Below are 16943 nucleotides of genomic sequence, written 5' to 3' on the forward strand. Positions count from 1 at the left end.
AGGTGTTATCAGAGTCAAAGCCCTGGATGAAGTAATGTATAAGTGTGGGAGGGGTATTTAGTTTGGGGTTTCAGGTGCAGAGATAGGGTTGACTGGAGGGGGGAGGGGGGGTTGTGGTAGGGTATACTTAAAACTTTTGTATTTGATGACTGCTCGCATGGAATGGAGAAACTTATACTGTTTATAATGTTGTGTGCTTTTGGAATGGTTTCCATTTACTGTTTTTTTTTGTGACACGTCATCAATAAAAATATTGAAACATAAAGACTTTTCTCTTTTGGAAATATCTTTCTTAATTCATAGATTTTATATTTATTTTTCTGAAATTATGATTATCTATTGTACAATTGTCTGGAGAATGCTCCTTCTTTTAAGAATGCTCCTTCTTTCGATCGTTATCTGCTCTGAACTTGTAGTGGGCTATAAGATCTCAATGTAATGTAATATAAATCCTGCTGAAATCTCTTTATGAAGTAGGAAAGTCCATTTACCCCATCTCTGCCACTGACTTCCTGTAAGACCTTGGAAATATTCCTTTACCTCCCTGTGTTTCAAGTCTAATCCCAGCATTGTCTGACCTCAGAGGAATCATTCTCACTGTTCTTTACCTCCTTGAGTTTCAGTTCTAATCCCAGTTCTCCCAACTGACCCTCTGCATGACTTGTAATCTTGGCTCCACTGCTGACCCTGTATGTGGCCCTCAAACAATTTATTAGATCTGTCACTGACTTTCTGTGTTACCATTCCATGTTACAGAGAGTGTGCTATGTTGATGAAAAGACAAACAATACTTACCAGTGTCCTGTTATCTTTTATCACCAGCAGCTCGGCATCCTGTATTTCGCAGAATTTCCTACTCTCTTCCCATGTCTTTCTTCTCTTAGAGAAATAATAACAATTTCCATCGTTCTGCAGCCATCCAGCCATACAGAAATGATGCTGCCCTGAGTACAGGAACAGAATGCACATGAGGGAGGAAGAGCATCCTGCAGCACATTCACTCACAAACGTGTGACCCCTTTTCACTGGCCCAGAAAACCTCTACCTGCCACAGCCCTGTGACTGCTTCGGCACATTGGCGTGCATGCACACATGCAAATACACAGTTTATATTGCCTGAAAAATCTGGACTGTAATCCTGTTATATGGATTAGAGAAGCACATACAGAGAGGAGGAAACAGATGTGCCCACCAGGCTCAGTGTGCAGACCCCAGTCAGATATGCATGTCTTCAAATTTAGCTCTGTTTGGTGTAAATAAATTTACCAAGTAGCCCTAGCAGATATTATCTATAATGTCAAGAGCACAGAACTGTGGCTCCAGGAGATGCTGTCTCCTCCTTCTTATTTACTGCTCAGCCCATGACCAGAGCAATCTGAGGTCAGATCTAGATTTTAACCGGATGATACTTCAGAACATTTATCTGGGTAAGTGTCAGTCAGCAGGATACTCAGAGGCACTAGTCGGATAGTGCCACTGAATATTCTCTTTGACCACATTGGCACAGTGCCAATAAGGTCCATAAGCAGAGCTTGGGTGGAGCTAGAGGTTGGTTATCTGGTTAGTGGTAATATTTAGATTGCTAAAATGGTTAGCTATCTAGTAGGTTAAAGCGGGAAATAAATAAGGAAAAATAAAAATAAATAAATAAAATAAATAGTTGCATCCTGAATATCATCACTAACCAGACAGCGCCATTGGTCATGCCGATTCCCAAATACTCAGTGCTGGTCAGTATCTGGATTGTAGGGGCAACACAGATTACCTCACCCCCAGTCAGAGGACAGGCAATTTGGGATTGTAAACTCTTAGGATAAGTAATTATAAAGTAGCACTCTGGTATTTAGAAATATATGAGACGTTCCTTTATCTATGAATCTAAACCCACACCTCAATTATATGCTAACAAAAACTGACACAGGGCCCAAAGATGAAAATAGCTTATTTATTTACATAGCAGCAGTAATAAAAATGCAAGAACAGTGGCACATAGCCTACATTTCCTAAAGAATAAAACTACCTATCAGATAGCTTGAAGGGAACGCACAATTGTTATCTGGCCACTATATTCCCCAGCACAAAAAATTACTAATTGATACAACCTGGATAAGCAGAAGCAGGCTGGCTAGCACACTATGAATTAATATGTCCATCCCAGAGGAGCTACAGAGCAGTTCCGTGGTTTACGAGCTATATCAGTCTCTGTAGCTACGGCAGCTTGGACCTCGGAGTCCAGTTGTCTTCTGGTCACTGGCATTACCCATGTCTGTTTTATCATTCCCACCTTAAGTAATTCCCTTGTCCCTTATTTGCCCTGTTTGGTTGTTTTGATTAGATTGTAAGCTCTGTTGAGCAGGGACTGTCTCTTACATGTACAGTGTACCACACTGTGTACATCTAGTAGCGCTATAGAATGATAAGTAGTAGTAGAAGCAGTAGCAGATAAGAAGCCTCTTGGAAAGTAAGAGGTTATGTCAGTTCCTGGGTGAATGTGACCTCAAATGTTTATCACAGAAGTCCTGTTTCTTTCATATATTAATTCAATTCAAAATTCAGATCTTATATACCGCTAATATCCCCTGTTCAGGGTTCAGTGCGGTTTACAAGATAAGTGAGATATAGGTTGGATACAATATTACATAACACTAGAGAGTGTGAGCATAGTAAAGGTGTTTGATATGAACAGGGGTGTGCTGGTAAATTTTTAACAACAGGCTCTTTCTCCGGACGTAACCAGCTCTGCAGTTGGAAGGGCCAGGGGTGGCCGGGGGAGGGGGGGAGCAACACTTGCCTCTCTCTCCTCCCTCCCTTCGTGCAGGCACCCTAGGCATACCTTTGCTGGCAGCCAATAAATGGACTGCCACCACTCCCAACGTCTTGCTCTGAGCAGCATGCTGGAACTTCTCTCACATGCTCGAGAAGTCCCAGCCTGCTGCTCAGAGCTGGAAACAAGGAGCGGGGAGCAGCAGCAGTCTATTTACTTGGCTGGCAGGACTCAGCATCCCCACCAGCAAAGTAAAAGAGAATTCAACAGGGGGCCCAAGCCCACATTTTGGGAGCCAGTTGTTAAAGTAGTCATGGAGGGCCCTACTTTAACAACCAGCTCCCAAAATTCTCAAAAAATTAACAACCGGCTCTTGCGAGCCTGTGAGAGCCTGCTCCAGCATACCACTGGATATGATAGTCCTGTAGACAGTTAAGGGACAAAAAGAAGTAGTGGTTGTTATGTAGCAGTCTTTGGAAAGAGAAAAGCTTTTAACTTCTTCCGGTAGCTGAGATAATTAATCTCTGATCTAATGGCAAGAGGGAGCGAATTCCATAATGAGACGGGAACTATTACAAGGAAGAGTGAGCTAAAAATCTTCTGAAATCGGATTCCTTATAGAACAGTGGTGATAAAAGGTAAAATTATGTATAATCATACCTGATAATTTTCTTTCCATTAATCATAGCTGATCAATCCATAGACTGGTGGGTTGTGTCCATCTACCAGCAGGTGGAGATAGAGAGCAAACTTTTGCCTCCCTATATGTGGTCATGTGCTGCCGGAAACTCCTCAGTATGTCGATATCAAAGCTCCATCCGCAGGACTCAGCATTTAGAGAATTACACCCACGAAGGGACACTCTGCCCAGCTCACCACCGCCGAAACGGGGGAGGGGAATTAACCCAGCTCATCCCCACACAAGTGGGGGAGGGGAATCCGTCCAGCTCATCCCCGCGGAGCGGGGGAGGGACACCACACCCGCCGATGCGGGGGGGATCTGGCTTATCCTGCAACCGCAACCGCGGGAGGAGCTGACTGACCCTAACACCGCCGAAGCGGGAGGGGTACAAAGCTGCCCTACAGCCGCACGAAGCGGGAGGGAGTGCCGGCAGAATTTATGTCTCAATCCAGCCCCGTAAAACGGAGGGGAGAGGAATGCAGCAGCTCACTGTAACACAAACTCGTCTCAACTCTTGAAGAATCCAAGTGAAAGAAGAACTTGAACACGAAGTCCTCCTGAAGTAACTGAAGGCTAAACTTGAACCTAAAATTCAACCAGAATATAAACAGTACAGATATCTGGGAGGGGCTATGGATTGATCAGCTATGATTAATGGAAAGAAAATTATCAGGTATGATTATACATAATTTTACCTTCCATATCATCAAGCTGATCAATCCATAGACTGGTGGGATGTACCGAAGCAGTACTCACCCAGGGCGGGACATAGAAATCCCTGACCTCAACACTGAAGCTCCAAACCGGGCCTCCGCCCGTGCAGCCACAGTCAAACGGTAATGCTTGGAGAATGTATGAGCCGAAGCCCACGTTGCCGCCTTGCATATCTCTTCCAGGGAGACGGATCCGGCCTCTGCCATCGAGGCCGCCTGAGCTCTCGTGGAGTGAGCCTTCAGCTGGATAGGCGGCACCTTCCCCGCGGCCACATAAGCCGCTGCAATGGCTTCCTTGACCCATCTTGCCACTGTAGGCTTAGCAGCCTGCAGACCCTTACGAGGACCTGCAAACAGGACAAACAGATGATCCGATTTCCGGAAATCATTGGTCACTTCCAAGTATCTGATGATGACTCATCTCACATCCAGATATTCAAGAGCGGAGTACTCCTCTGATTAGTCCTCCCTACGAAAGGAAGGGAGACAGAGCTGCTGATTCACATGGAAGCGAGAACCAATCTTGGGCAGGAAGGCAGGCACTGTGCGCATAGTCACTCCTGCCTCAGTGAACTGCAGAAAAGGCTCTCGACATGAGAGCGCCTGGAGCTCGGAAACTCTTCTGGCTGAAGTGATAGCCACCAAAAAGACTGCTTTCAACGTCAGGTCTTTCAGAGATGCCCTCGACAAGGGTTCCAAAGGCGGCTTCTGCAATGCTCTTAGCACCAGGTTGAGATTCCACGCAGGCACCACTGAGTGCAGAGGAGGGCGCAGGTGATTAACTCCCTTGAGAAAGCGCACCACATCTGGCTGCGAAGCCAGGGAAGCACCCTTCAGGCGGCCCCTGAAGCAAGCCAGAGCCGCTACCTGGACTTTAAGGGAACTGAGCGACAGGCCTTTCTCCAGACCTTCTTGCAGGAACACCAACACTGAAGAAATTGGAGCAGTGAATGGAGAAAGTGAGCCTGCTTCACACCATGCTGCAAAGATACGCCAGACCCTGGCGTAAGCAGTAGAAGTAGAGCGCTTCCTCGCTCTCAGCATAGTGGCGATGACCTTGTCTGAGAAGCCCTTCTTCCTCAGACGCTGCCGCTCAATAGCCAGGCCGTAAGACCAAAGGGAGAGGGATCCTCCATCACCACGGGACCCTGATGTAACAGGCCCTGCTCCACTGACAGCCGCAGAGGATCGTCGACTGAGAGCCTGAACAAGTCCGCATACCAGGGACGTCTGGGCCAATCCGGACCCACCAGGATTACCCTGCCGGGATGCTTTGCCACCCGGTCTAGCACCCTGCCCAACATGGGCCAGGGCGGGAACACATAGAGGAGCTCTTGTGTCGGCCACTGTTGGAGAAGAGCATCTACTCCCAGGGATCGAGGGTCCCGTCCTCTGCTGAAAAAGCGCGGCACTTGGCCATTGGCCGATGACGCCATCAGATCTAGGCTCGGCTGGCCCCAGCGCTTCGTGATGTCCAAGAACGCCTGAGCAGATAGTTGCCACTCTCCGGGCTCCAAGGTATGGCGACTGAGAAAGTCCGCCTTGACATTCATGACTCCGGCAATGTGGGCCGCTGAAAGCTGCTCCAGGTTCGCTTCCGCCCACTGGCAAAGACTCATAGCCTCCTGGCTAGAGGGGCGCTCTTGGTACCTCCCTGGCGGTTGATATAGGCCACAGCCGTGGCATTGTCCGACAGGACCCGTACAGGCTTCAACACCAGTACCGGGATGAACTCCAATAACACCAACCGAATGGCTCTGAGTTCCAGGAGGTTGATAGACCACTTGCCTCTGCAGGAGACTAGAGCCCCTGCGCTGTCCTTCCCAAGCAGTGGGCTCCCCAGCCCATCAAAGAGGCGTCTGTCGTGACGACAATCCACTCCGGGGTCACCAGAGACAATCCTGCAGACAACTTGTCTGTCTGCGTCCACCAGCTCAGCGCCTTGCGCACTGCTGGGTCCACGGGAAGGCGCACAGCATAATCCTCCGACATCGGAGTCCAGCGCAGCAGCAGAGATAGCTGTAGTGGTCTCATATGAGCCCTGGCCCAGGGCACTACTTCCATCGTGGCCGTCATAGAGCCAAACAGCTGCACGTAGTCCCAAGCCCGAATAGGAGAGGCTACTAGGAACTAGTCCACCTGAGCCTGAAGCTTGACAATCTGATTGTCTGGCAGGAACACTCTGCCCACTTGGGTGTCGAATCGAACTCCCAGATACACCAGGGACTGAGTCGGGCGCAGCTGGCTCTTCTTCCAGTTGATGATCCATCCCAGGGAGCTCAAAAGAGCAACTACCCGGTCCATAGCTTTGCCGCACTCTGCATAAGAGGGGGCTCGGATCAACCAGTCGTCCAGATAAGGATGGACTTGTACTCCTTCCTTTAGCAGGACCTTTAGCAGGACCCCCATTACTTTGGAAAAGGTCCGCGGAGCAGTAGCCAACCCGAAAGGGAGGGCTCTGAACTGGAAGTGTCGTCTCAGGACTGTAAAACGCAGAAAGCGTTGGAGAGGAGGCCAGATGGGAATATGCAGGTACGCTTCCTTGATGTCCAAGGAAGCCAAGAACTCTCCTGCCTTCACTGCCGCTATAACAGAGCGGAGAGTCTCCATGCGAAAGTGCCTCACTTTCAAGGCCCGATTGACCCCTTTGAGGTCGAGGATAGGCCGGACAGAACCTCCTTTCTTTGGAACCACAAAGTAAATGGAGTAACGTCCCTTGCCAATCTGATTTTTTGGCACCGGAACGACCGCACCCAGGCGTATCAGGTTGTCCAAGGTCTGCTGCACTACCACAGCTTGACCGGAGACTTGCAGGGAGAGAGTACAAACCCGTCTCTTAAGGGTTGGCAGAACTCTAGCTTGTAGCCGCCTCTGATGACTTCCAGCACCCACGCGTCTGAAGTTATAGTGGTCCACTCGCCCAGAAACGAGGACAGCCGTCCTCCAATCTGCACTGGGGCGTGGACCAAGGCCCCGTCATTGGGTACGAGACCCTGGGGGAGGACCGGAGGGAGCACCTCCGGGACGGTGGTCTCTGCGAAAGGAATGCTGCTTGGGGGAGAAATTCCTCTTGAAGGAAGAGGGGGCAGAGGAACCCGACTTGCCCGGGCGGTACCGATGGGCTTCCTGCAATCGTCCTCTGGAGGTATCGGGACGAGTACTAACCCGAGCCCTGACCTCTGGTAATTTCTTGCCCTTAGACGTGCCGAGATCGGTCACGATTTTGTCCAGCTCGACCCCAAAGAGCAGCTTGCCTTTAAAAGGCAATCTAGCCAGGCGGGATTTAGAGGCGTGGTCAGCAGACCAATGTTTCAGCCAAAGCCACCGCCGCGCAGAGACTGTCTGAGCCATGCCTTTAGCTGAGGCTCTCCAGACATCATACAGCAAGTCTGCCAAATAGGCTAAGCCCGATTCCAGGGCCGGCCAATCAGCCCTCAAGGAATGATCCGAGGGGGAAGCCCGCTGCACCATAGTCCGGCACGCCCTGGCCACATAGGAGCCGCAAACTGAGGCCTGCAAACTTAAAGCAGCTGCCTCAAAGGACGACCTTAAGGCCGCCTCCAATCTTCTGTCTTGGGCGTCCTTTAGGGCCGTGCCACCTTCCACCGGCAACGCCGTTTTCTTAGTCACCGCAGTGATTAAAGAATCCACGGTAGGCCACAGATAGGCCTCACGTTCACTCACAGCCAAAGGATAGAGGCGGGACATAGCCCTAGCCACTTTAAGGCTCGTTTCCGGGACATCCCATTGAGCCGCAATTAAGGTGTGCATGGCATCATGCACGTGGAAGGTTCTAGGCGGGCGCTTCGTCCCCAGCATAATGGCAGAGCCAACAGGGGCTGAGGGAGAGACGTCCTCCGGAGAGGAAATCTTCAAAGTGTCCATGGCCTGTAACAACAGGTTGGGCAAATCCTCTGGGCTAAAAAGCCGCGCTGCAGAGGGGTCATCCGCTCCATCCGAGCGGGGATCTATCTCCTCCAAGGAATCCGCAAAGGATCGTTGGGAGACCTCAGACACGCTGCCCTCATCTACATCGGAGGAGACAAAAGTCCTCCAAGGCCTGGAAATCAACCCGAGGGCGTTTACCTCTGGGAACCTCAACCTCTTTATCAGAAGAGGGAGCAGGGGCAGCGTTTGCATGAGGAAAGCCTGATGCAGCAGCAAAACAAACTCGGGGGAGAAACCCCCCAGACTGTGCACTTCCGCAGCCTGGGCAACAGCCCTAGACGCACTCTCAACCGGCGCTCGCAATAGCGGGGGAGAGACATGCTGCGCATCCAAAATGGCGTCCGGCGCGAAACTCCGTGAAGGAGCCGCGCGGGAAGAACGGCGCTTAACTTTAGCCGCTTTTGTGCCGTCGCCCAAATTAAGGGCGTTCATGGCATTAATATCTCCAACCTCAAGGGCGGCCCCGAAGAAGCCGTCCGAGCCGCGTGGCCGGCCAAGATGGCGGAGGCGAGGAGCGGGGGATGGGCGTTTATGGCGGGAAAAAAACCGCCACGCCGGAGGAACGACCGGGACATTCATCGGTCACTAAACTATCACCCATCAAGGGCGAATCAGGTTGTAAAACCCCCGCATCCCCTCTAGAAGCGCTCCAGCGATCCGGGGAGCGACCCTTTGCGCCCTCGCCCTCCGACGCCATTGCCACGAGGAGAAGAATCGGGGAACCCCCTGCCCGCTATAAAAAGGTAAAATTACCTGCTTGCCGCTCCGAGCTGTAACGAACTGGTGTCCCAGTGAGTAGCTGCAATGAACGTTTAAAGAAACGTCGAATTAAACGCCTTTAAAGACGTTTAAAAATTTTTTTTTTTTTTTTTTAAACGGAGCCAGCGGGAGGGGGGAGAAAAGGAGGGACCTGGCACCACCAGGTTTGCACTTGCTCAAAAGAGCCCTCAACCCCAGGCACTCAACAAAACCTAAAAATTAGGCTTGGAGGCCTAGCCAGAGCTGCTGCTGTGTGTGACCACCACCTGCTGAGATAGAGAACATACTGAGGAGTTTCCGGCAGCACATGACCACATATAGGGAGGCAAAAGTTTGCTCTCTATCTCCACCTGCTGGTAGATGGACACAACCCACCAGTCTATGGATTTTGATCAGCTTGATGATATGGAATCAATTATTCTTTCAGTCTACTGGAATGAACTATACAAACAGATGAAATATTAATCAACAATTCAGATGTGACATCTTGTAGAATTTGAAAAACTAGACAGGCGGCTTTAAACCTAAAGCGGAGTGGAGGAGTGGCCTAGTGGTTAGGGTGGTGGACTTTGGTCCTGGGGAACTGAGAAACTGAGTTCAATTCCCAGCACAGACAGCTCCTTGTGACTCTGGGCAAGTCACTTAACCCTCCATTGCCCACCGCATAGAGCCTGCCATGAGTGGGAAAGTGCAGGGTACAAATGTAACAAAAAAAAAAAAAAAATTCTTTCAGCTATGGGTAGTCAACGTAGTTTAACAAGATATGACAAGACACTAGTATATCTCTTCAGTTTGAAAATTAGTCTTACAGCTGTGTTCTATATGATCTGCAGTTTTTTTTTCTGATATTGGGTCTTAATACCAAAAAACAAGACATTATAGTAGTCCAGATGTGGTAGGATCAGCATTTGGACCAGTAGCGCAAAAGCTTTTTGATCAAAGAATATAAGTACATAAGTACATAAGTACATAAGTAATGCCATACTGGGAAAAGACCAAGGGTCCATCGAGCCCAGCATCCTGTCCACGACAGCGGCCAATCCAGGCCAAGGGCACCTGGCAAGCTTCCCAAACGTACAAACATTCTATACATGTTATTCCTGGAATTTTGGATTTTTCCAAGTCCGTTTAGTAGCGGTTTATGGACTTGTCCTTTAGGAATCCGTCCAACCCCTTTTTAAACTCTGCTAAGCTAACCGCCTTCACCACTTTCTCCGGCAACGAATTCCAGAGTTTAATTACACGTTGGGTGAAGAAAAATTTTCTCCGATTTGTTTTAAATTTACTATACTGTAGTTTCATCGCATGCCCCCTAGTCCTAGTATTTTTGGAAAGCGTGAACAGACGCTTCACATCCACCTGTTCCACTCCACTCATTATTTTATATACCTCTATCATGTCTCCCCTCAGCCGTCTCTTCTCCAAGCTGTATAGCCCTAGCCTCCTTAGTCTTTCTTCATAGGGAAGTCGTCCCATCCCCGCTATCATTTTAGTCGCCCTTCGCTGCACCTTTTCCAATTCTACTATATCTTTCTTGAGATGCGGCGACCAGAATTGAACACAATACTCAAGGTGCGCTCGCACCATGGAGCGATACAACGGCATTATAACATCCTCACACCTGTTTTCCATACCTTTCCTAATAATACCCAACATTCTATTCGCTTTCTTAGCCGCAGCAGCACACTGAGCAGAAGGTTTCAGTGTGTTATCGACGACGACACCCAGATCCCTTTCTTGGTCCGTAACTCCTAACGTCAGAATGATCTGACTATATGTAGTTGTCTCATTTTAAACAGTGTTTTTTTCCATAATTGGTTAATATGAGAGGAAAACTTTATGGAGGAGTCGAGAAAGACCCCAAGCACTCTAGCTTCTGATTCAACTGTAAAGGTTCTGTCATTGGATAGTGTTATTGAAGTTGGGGACCTTAACTCTTTGATTCCAGAACCATAGGATTTTCATTCTTGTGCGCATTCAGTTTTAGTTTATTTGCCAAAGCCCAGGTCTGAATAGCATTCATCCCAGTTGTTACAGTTTGGATTAGATCTTGATGTGAAGATGTCAGCAGTAGAAGGAGCATGATGTCGTCAGCATAGGATAACAGTAGCTCACCTAATCCCAGGTGTATTGAGCTGAGGGAAGATATAAAGAAGTTAAACAAAATAGGAAAAAGCAGGGATCCTTGAGGGACACCACATTTCGGGAACCAATAGTTGGAAAGGTGTTTGTTTTGTTTTACAGAGTAGCTTCGGTTTGAAAGGAATTTGTTAAACCACTTAAAGACAGATCCTGTTATTCCTATCTGATTCAGTCATTCAAATAGGATTACGTGATCCACTGCATCAAACACTGTTGATATGTTGAACTGAAATAATAGAACCTGATTCCCCTTACATAGATATTGTTTGACATATGTTGTCAGAACTAGGAGCAGGGTTTCGGTACTGTGTACAGTTCTGAATTCGAATTGGGACCGGTGTAAAGTAGAAAATTTGTCCAGATATTTGGAAAATTGTTTGCTAACATAGGATTCCAGCATTTTCGTAAAGAGGGGTATACTAGCCACTGGGCAATAGTTTGCTGTTGAGGTTATATCTAACCCTGAGCCCTTCAATCGGGGTGTGAGAATGATTCTACTAGCTCATTAAGGTAATCTGTTAGCCATTGAACTACTTCAGTTGGAATGGCTTGGAACAAGAATTCTGGGCAATGATCAAGGAAGCAACGTGAGCATGAGCATTTCAGTAACAATGATTTTACGTCTTCAATTGATAGAGGTTGAAAAACATCCCATAGCTGATCTGCTTTAATTCCCTGAATTGGGCATAAGCCAGAGCCTGCTCCCATCAGAGACTTTTCCATTTTCCTCTGCTGGACTGATCTTGTTCGCAAAATAGTCAGCTAGTTCTTGAGTGGAGGAACATGCTTGATGCATACTATCGACAGTGTTGGTGGAGGTTAGACTTCTAACTAGGGTGAATAGTTATGAGATTTTTTCTTTTTTTTTTTTTTTAATTATTGTCGAGGATATCCTGGCTCACTAAGAAGCTGTAGTATTTTTGTTTGGAATCAGCTACCTTCAGTTTATAGTAACGAAAAGTGAATTTCCACCTGGATTTATCAGCAGTAGCTTTGCTTTTTCTCCATTGCTTTTAAAGGCATCGACAGTTCAGTTTCAACTGAAATAGCTCTTCATAGCACCAAGGAGATTTTCGAACTGCCTTGACCTTTTCGGTAGTAACTGGAGCAATTTTATCCAACACTGATTTCTCTTTATTGTCCCAGACAGATTTTACCGATTCTTGCGTAGGGATTCCAGGAGTTAGGAAGTCTTTTGGCTTGGTCCAGAAGCTGGATTCATTGATTTTCCCTCTAGAGGACATCAGCTTAGAAGGTGATGATTGGACAGGCTTGACAGATGGATATCAATAGTAAAGTCTAGTTGGAAGTGACCAGACCAAGGTATAGGCTTCCACTCAAATGAGTCAATCAAGTTAGTGGGAAAGGAAGTAAGGAAGTCCAAAGTGTGGCCTTGTTCATGAGTTGCACCCTCCGCAAACATGGCGAGTTCATTCATCTTCAAGAACGATTAAAGTTATGAACATTGGTATCAGCTTCGTTCTCTAAATGCAAGTTTAAATCTCCCAAGATAACTACTCTAGAAAATTGGGACAGGGTAGACAAAATGACCTCCAATATGATAGGTTTGGCCTTGGTCCAGGCTCCTGGCAGACAGTATATGAGGAGTAGAGCAAGACTTGCACCTTTGGAGTCATCACAGAATTTACACAACAAATATTCCAGTTCTGGGAACACACCTGAACTGACCAGAGATACATGAAGCAAGCTCTTATGTATGAGAGAGAAAGTCCACCTCCTTTTTTCCCTTGACTTGGAGAATGAAGTCATAACCAGGAGGGTATAACTGGGATATTATTGGACTAATGACTTCTGTAAGCCATGTCTCAGAGATAAACAGAAAACCGAGATCTGAATATTATAGAAGATCCCTTATTAACAAGGCCTTGTTCCCCATGGATCTTGCGTTGACATAAATTACTGGTATGGGAGTTAAGTGAATAATGTATTCTAAGCAAGAGGATTGTTTGGTCAGGTTCAAAAAAGTGCAAGTTTTAGGCTGCTGAGGGGGATTCAGTGTGTCTTGCTGAGAGTTGAGCTTGGTAAGTCGCCCGTGGCCTGAAGCAATAGTGGCACTCTGCGAGCTGGTGTTGGTACAGTTTATCAGATATCTGCTAGTGAAAATTGGCTGTTTACGAACCCTAGCCATACAATGAGAATTTGACTAAAGCTGACGCCTTCAGGCAAGTTGACCATCATGATGCCCAAGAGGGCCAAACAGATCATTAAAGGCCACCGCATGATTGTAATTCTTAAAAGTACAAAGTCAGTCTGTATTCAGTACAGTACATACAAAACTTACCCCTTTCTCAAGTATCTCAGATTAAATAGGAGTCTATCACAACTGTTAGGATTCCAAATATGGACTTGACAGACCTATAAGAGAAAGTTCTCTCAATTTAGCGAAGTCTGTAGACTATCTCAAGAATATATAGCTTTGGTGTCAGCTATGCTTTATAATGCCCCTAGGATCAACAATACATATTTATTTATTGGGATACTTTCTGCACTAGGAGATATTGTAAATAGATCTTATTTTCCTGAGAATTGTATGAGATACAAGATAGATATAAAATATATCAAAAATAATAAGAAAAAACTGTCAGCCTTAAAAGTGAATTATGCAGTTCTGTTATATGGAACAATACTCTTGCAAATGTGTGGGCTATAGGACAATAGAGAGTACATTAAGACTCACATGAAGTGCAAATTGGATAATGCAGCAGATAGCTAGCTGCATTTAAACTAACGGGCAATACATGATATAGAAACTGAAGCAAACAATTTGCCCTGAGCTATTGAACAAGACTGAAATTTGCAACAAGGTATATAAATTCTATGCTTTCCAAAAAATAATGCAGATAATATACAGGTATTTCACGACTAGTAGAAATACAATTCTAAATTGGCCAGAGCCAGAAAATCAATTATATGAAATTGACATGCATTCCAATCCTATCCAACATGCCTTTGACGCGGCAATGCCAGGGCACAAGGGATAGAAGTGTTTGCAGACTGGTATGCACCAGCAAATCCTCCTAGGGTCTAGGATTTGGTAGGTGTAGAGACTTGTCCAGTGTTGAATCGCCCGTCTCTCCACTCCCCAGCGGTGATATCCCTCCCATAGGATCGTTCACCTCTCCAGGCCTTCCCGCCTCAGAACTTACTCGCGGCATTGGTGTTCTTCCTGCCGCCAATTTCTAAGAGGCTATGCTCCCGGCTATGGAAGTCTTACCCTGTGCGACTGGGCAGTTCTACCGCCGTACAGAGTTATGGATGGGAGATGGCGCAGATGCATGGTTCGTAGCGGACGGGGTCATAGCATGTCGGGTGCTTGCTGGGTGTGGAGGTGTGCAAGGATGTCTGAACTGGGCTCAGCAGTTGCTCAGCTTTGCTGCAGTATGAGCAAACACTCCACTCTTGTCCGTGTCAATCTGCTGCAGCAAGTTCGGTCTGAGTAGGCTTTTGGCCGAGATGCCTCAGTGGTGGCTCCATCCCTGGGCTGCAGGGCACCTGTGATGTCTCTTGATGTTGCCATAGGTCTCTCTTCCTGCTGCGGATGAGTTGTCTTGCAGGGTTGCCTCTCAACTGCCAGAGGCTCGAGCAACGTTCAGTAGAAGTGTATTCCAGGCGCCATACTACCCCGGTGCTCCTTTTCGGTTCAGCCCAAGGTCCGGGAAAGGTGCGGTTCTGGTACAGGTCATGACCCTTGGTTGGGGGTTGTCCACAATATCTCCCGCTGTTGCCGCCAAACTCTCCTCCCACAGTGGTGTGGGCTATTTTGTGGGGTCTCTCCCCAACTCCCTGAGGCTCGAGCGCCATTCAGTTGCAGTGTGCTTCAGTCGCCATGCTACCCTGGCGCTCCTTTTCGTTCTAGCACAAAAGACACTGGGAAGTATGCGGCTTCGGTAGTGATCGCATCTGCGGGCCCTTCCTGTGCCACCTCCTACCACCTTGCAAGGATGTGGTCACGGCCACAATCCCTACCCCAAATTCAAGCTCAAATCGTTGCAGTCACCCAGGAGCACACTACAGGAGCTCCTGTATGGTGGCCATCTTGAATAACAAGTGATGATTTGAGGAGTCACAACATTGTCCCATTTACATCATTCTAGAGGGTCACCTTGAGCAAGAAATCATTGTTTCAGTAAACAATACACAGATGTTGTAACAGCTGCTAAGCTACTGCATCAGTCAAGTTGGCAGGAGAATTCCTGCAGACCTTGGCAAAATCATAAGAACATAAGCACTGCCACATTGGGACAGACCAAAGGTCCATTAAGCTCAGTATCCTATTTCCAACAGTGGCCAATCCAGGTCACAAGTACCTGCAAAGATCCCAGAATAGTAAAACAGATTTTATGCTGCTTATCCTAGAATATGCAGTGGATTTTCCCAAGTTCATCTTAATAATGGCTTATGAACTTTTAAGACATTATCCATTTTTTAAACCCTGCTAAGTTAACTGCTTTTACCACACTCTCTGGCAACGAATTCCAGAGTTTAATTACTTGTTGAGTGAAGACATATTTTCTCCGATTCATTTTAAATTTATCACTTAGTAGCTTCATTGCGTACCCCCTAGTCCTAGTATTTTTGGAAAGAATAAATAAGCAATTTATTTATTACATTTGTACCCCGTGCTTTCCCACACATGGCAGGCTCAATGTGGCTTACATAGCAACAATATAAATAATTACAAAGTCGTAAGAAGAATATACAGTTTGTGGTAAACGCAAAACTAATGGGGATAACGGAAAGTAAGTTAAACATAGAAGGAATTAGGTTCAGAAGGTAATGAGCGTTGGGAGGTAGGCGTAGAAGATGGAAAGGAATGGATATGGGGTAGCAAAAAGGATAATGGGGAACATGGTCAGAATATAACTATTGTCAATAAGAATCACAATTCACATCTACCTGTTCCACTCCACTCAGTATTTTATACATCTATTATATCTCCCCTCAGCCATCTCTTCTCCAAGCTGAAGACCCTAGCTGCTTTAGCCTTTCCTCATAGGGAAATCGTCCCATCCCCTTTATCATTTTTGTCTCCCTTCTGTGTACCTTTTCTAATTCTGTTATAGTAGAGAATCCACAAACGTGGAGAACTCAGCGAAGTCCCACGGATAATCTCAATAATACAGGGCAGTGGGTAAAAAACCAGGAGTCCCAGAGTGAAGATGAACCAAATTTTATTAATCAATATATCGACTCGACACAATGTTGTGTTTTGGCCAAAAGGCCTACATCAGGAGTCTAGATGCAGGAATGGAAACTGATCACAATGATCCTGATTCAGGCAATATTGGAAGTTGAAATCTGTTTTGCAGAGGTCTTGAAAAAGACCTTTGTTCTAAAAAGATAGCCGGATCACTAGCGTGAGCGTCTTGCCACCCATGTTACCTGGTATACATATCCCCACATCGGGCTCTAGAATTCTAGGAGTCCTCTGGAATGGATGGTCACCTACTAGAAGTCACATGTGCCGCCCCCCCTCCCCTTAGGGGCCCGGCAAGAGGGGAATGGGAAAATTAGGTTCTTACCATGATAATTTTCTTTCCTTTAGTCATAGCAGATGAAGCCATTACGTATGGGTTGTGTCTATCAACCAGCAGGGGGAGATAGAGAGCACTCAATTTTTCACAGTGCCTCATGGCCAGCTAGCTCCACTGCCTCTTCAGTATTTGAAGCTTCCAAAGCAGTATGGCAAACCACAATGGGAATAACATGAACTTTCCTCACAGCGAACGATGGCCCCTTAACAAGGCCATAAACTCAACAAAAGGAGGGAATGAACTCATCCTCCTGGAGGGAATAAACTTGTCCTCCACTTTGTATAAACGGAGGGAATACTTGCATCCTCCTGGAGGGAATAAACTCATCCTCCCAAAACATGAACTGGAGGGAATGAACTCATCCTCCTATCACTGTAACA

At 46.9% G+C, this 16943-nt stretch overlaps 1 protein-coding gene across 1 annotated transcript in view; it reads right to left on the reverse strand.

Annotated features, from left to right (window-relative positions):
• The window catches only part of LOC115461777 (asialoglycoprotein receptor 2-like), a 77559-nt gene that overhangs the window by 43332 nt on the left and 17284 nt on the right, over nt 1-16943 (reverse strand). Inside the window, exon 3 of the mRNA XM_030191822.1 lies at nt 796-944. Within this exon, the coding sequence (XP_030047682.1) occupies nt 796-944 (149 nt within the window). The remainder of the gene's footprint in view (nt 1-795; nt 945-16943) is intronic.

The sequence above is a fragment of the Microcaecilia unicolor genome, chromosome 2, assembly GCF_901765095.1.
Source record: "Microcaecilia unicolor chromosome 2, aMicUni1.1, whole genome shotgun sequence".
Classification (NCBI taxonomy): Eukaryota; Metazoa; Chordata; class Amphibia; order Gymnophiona; family Siphonopidae; genus Microcaecilia; species Microcaecilia unicolor.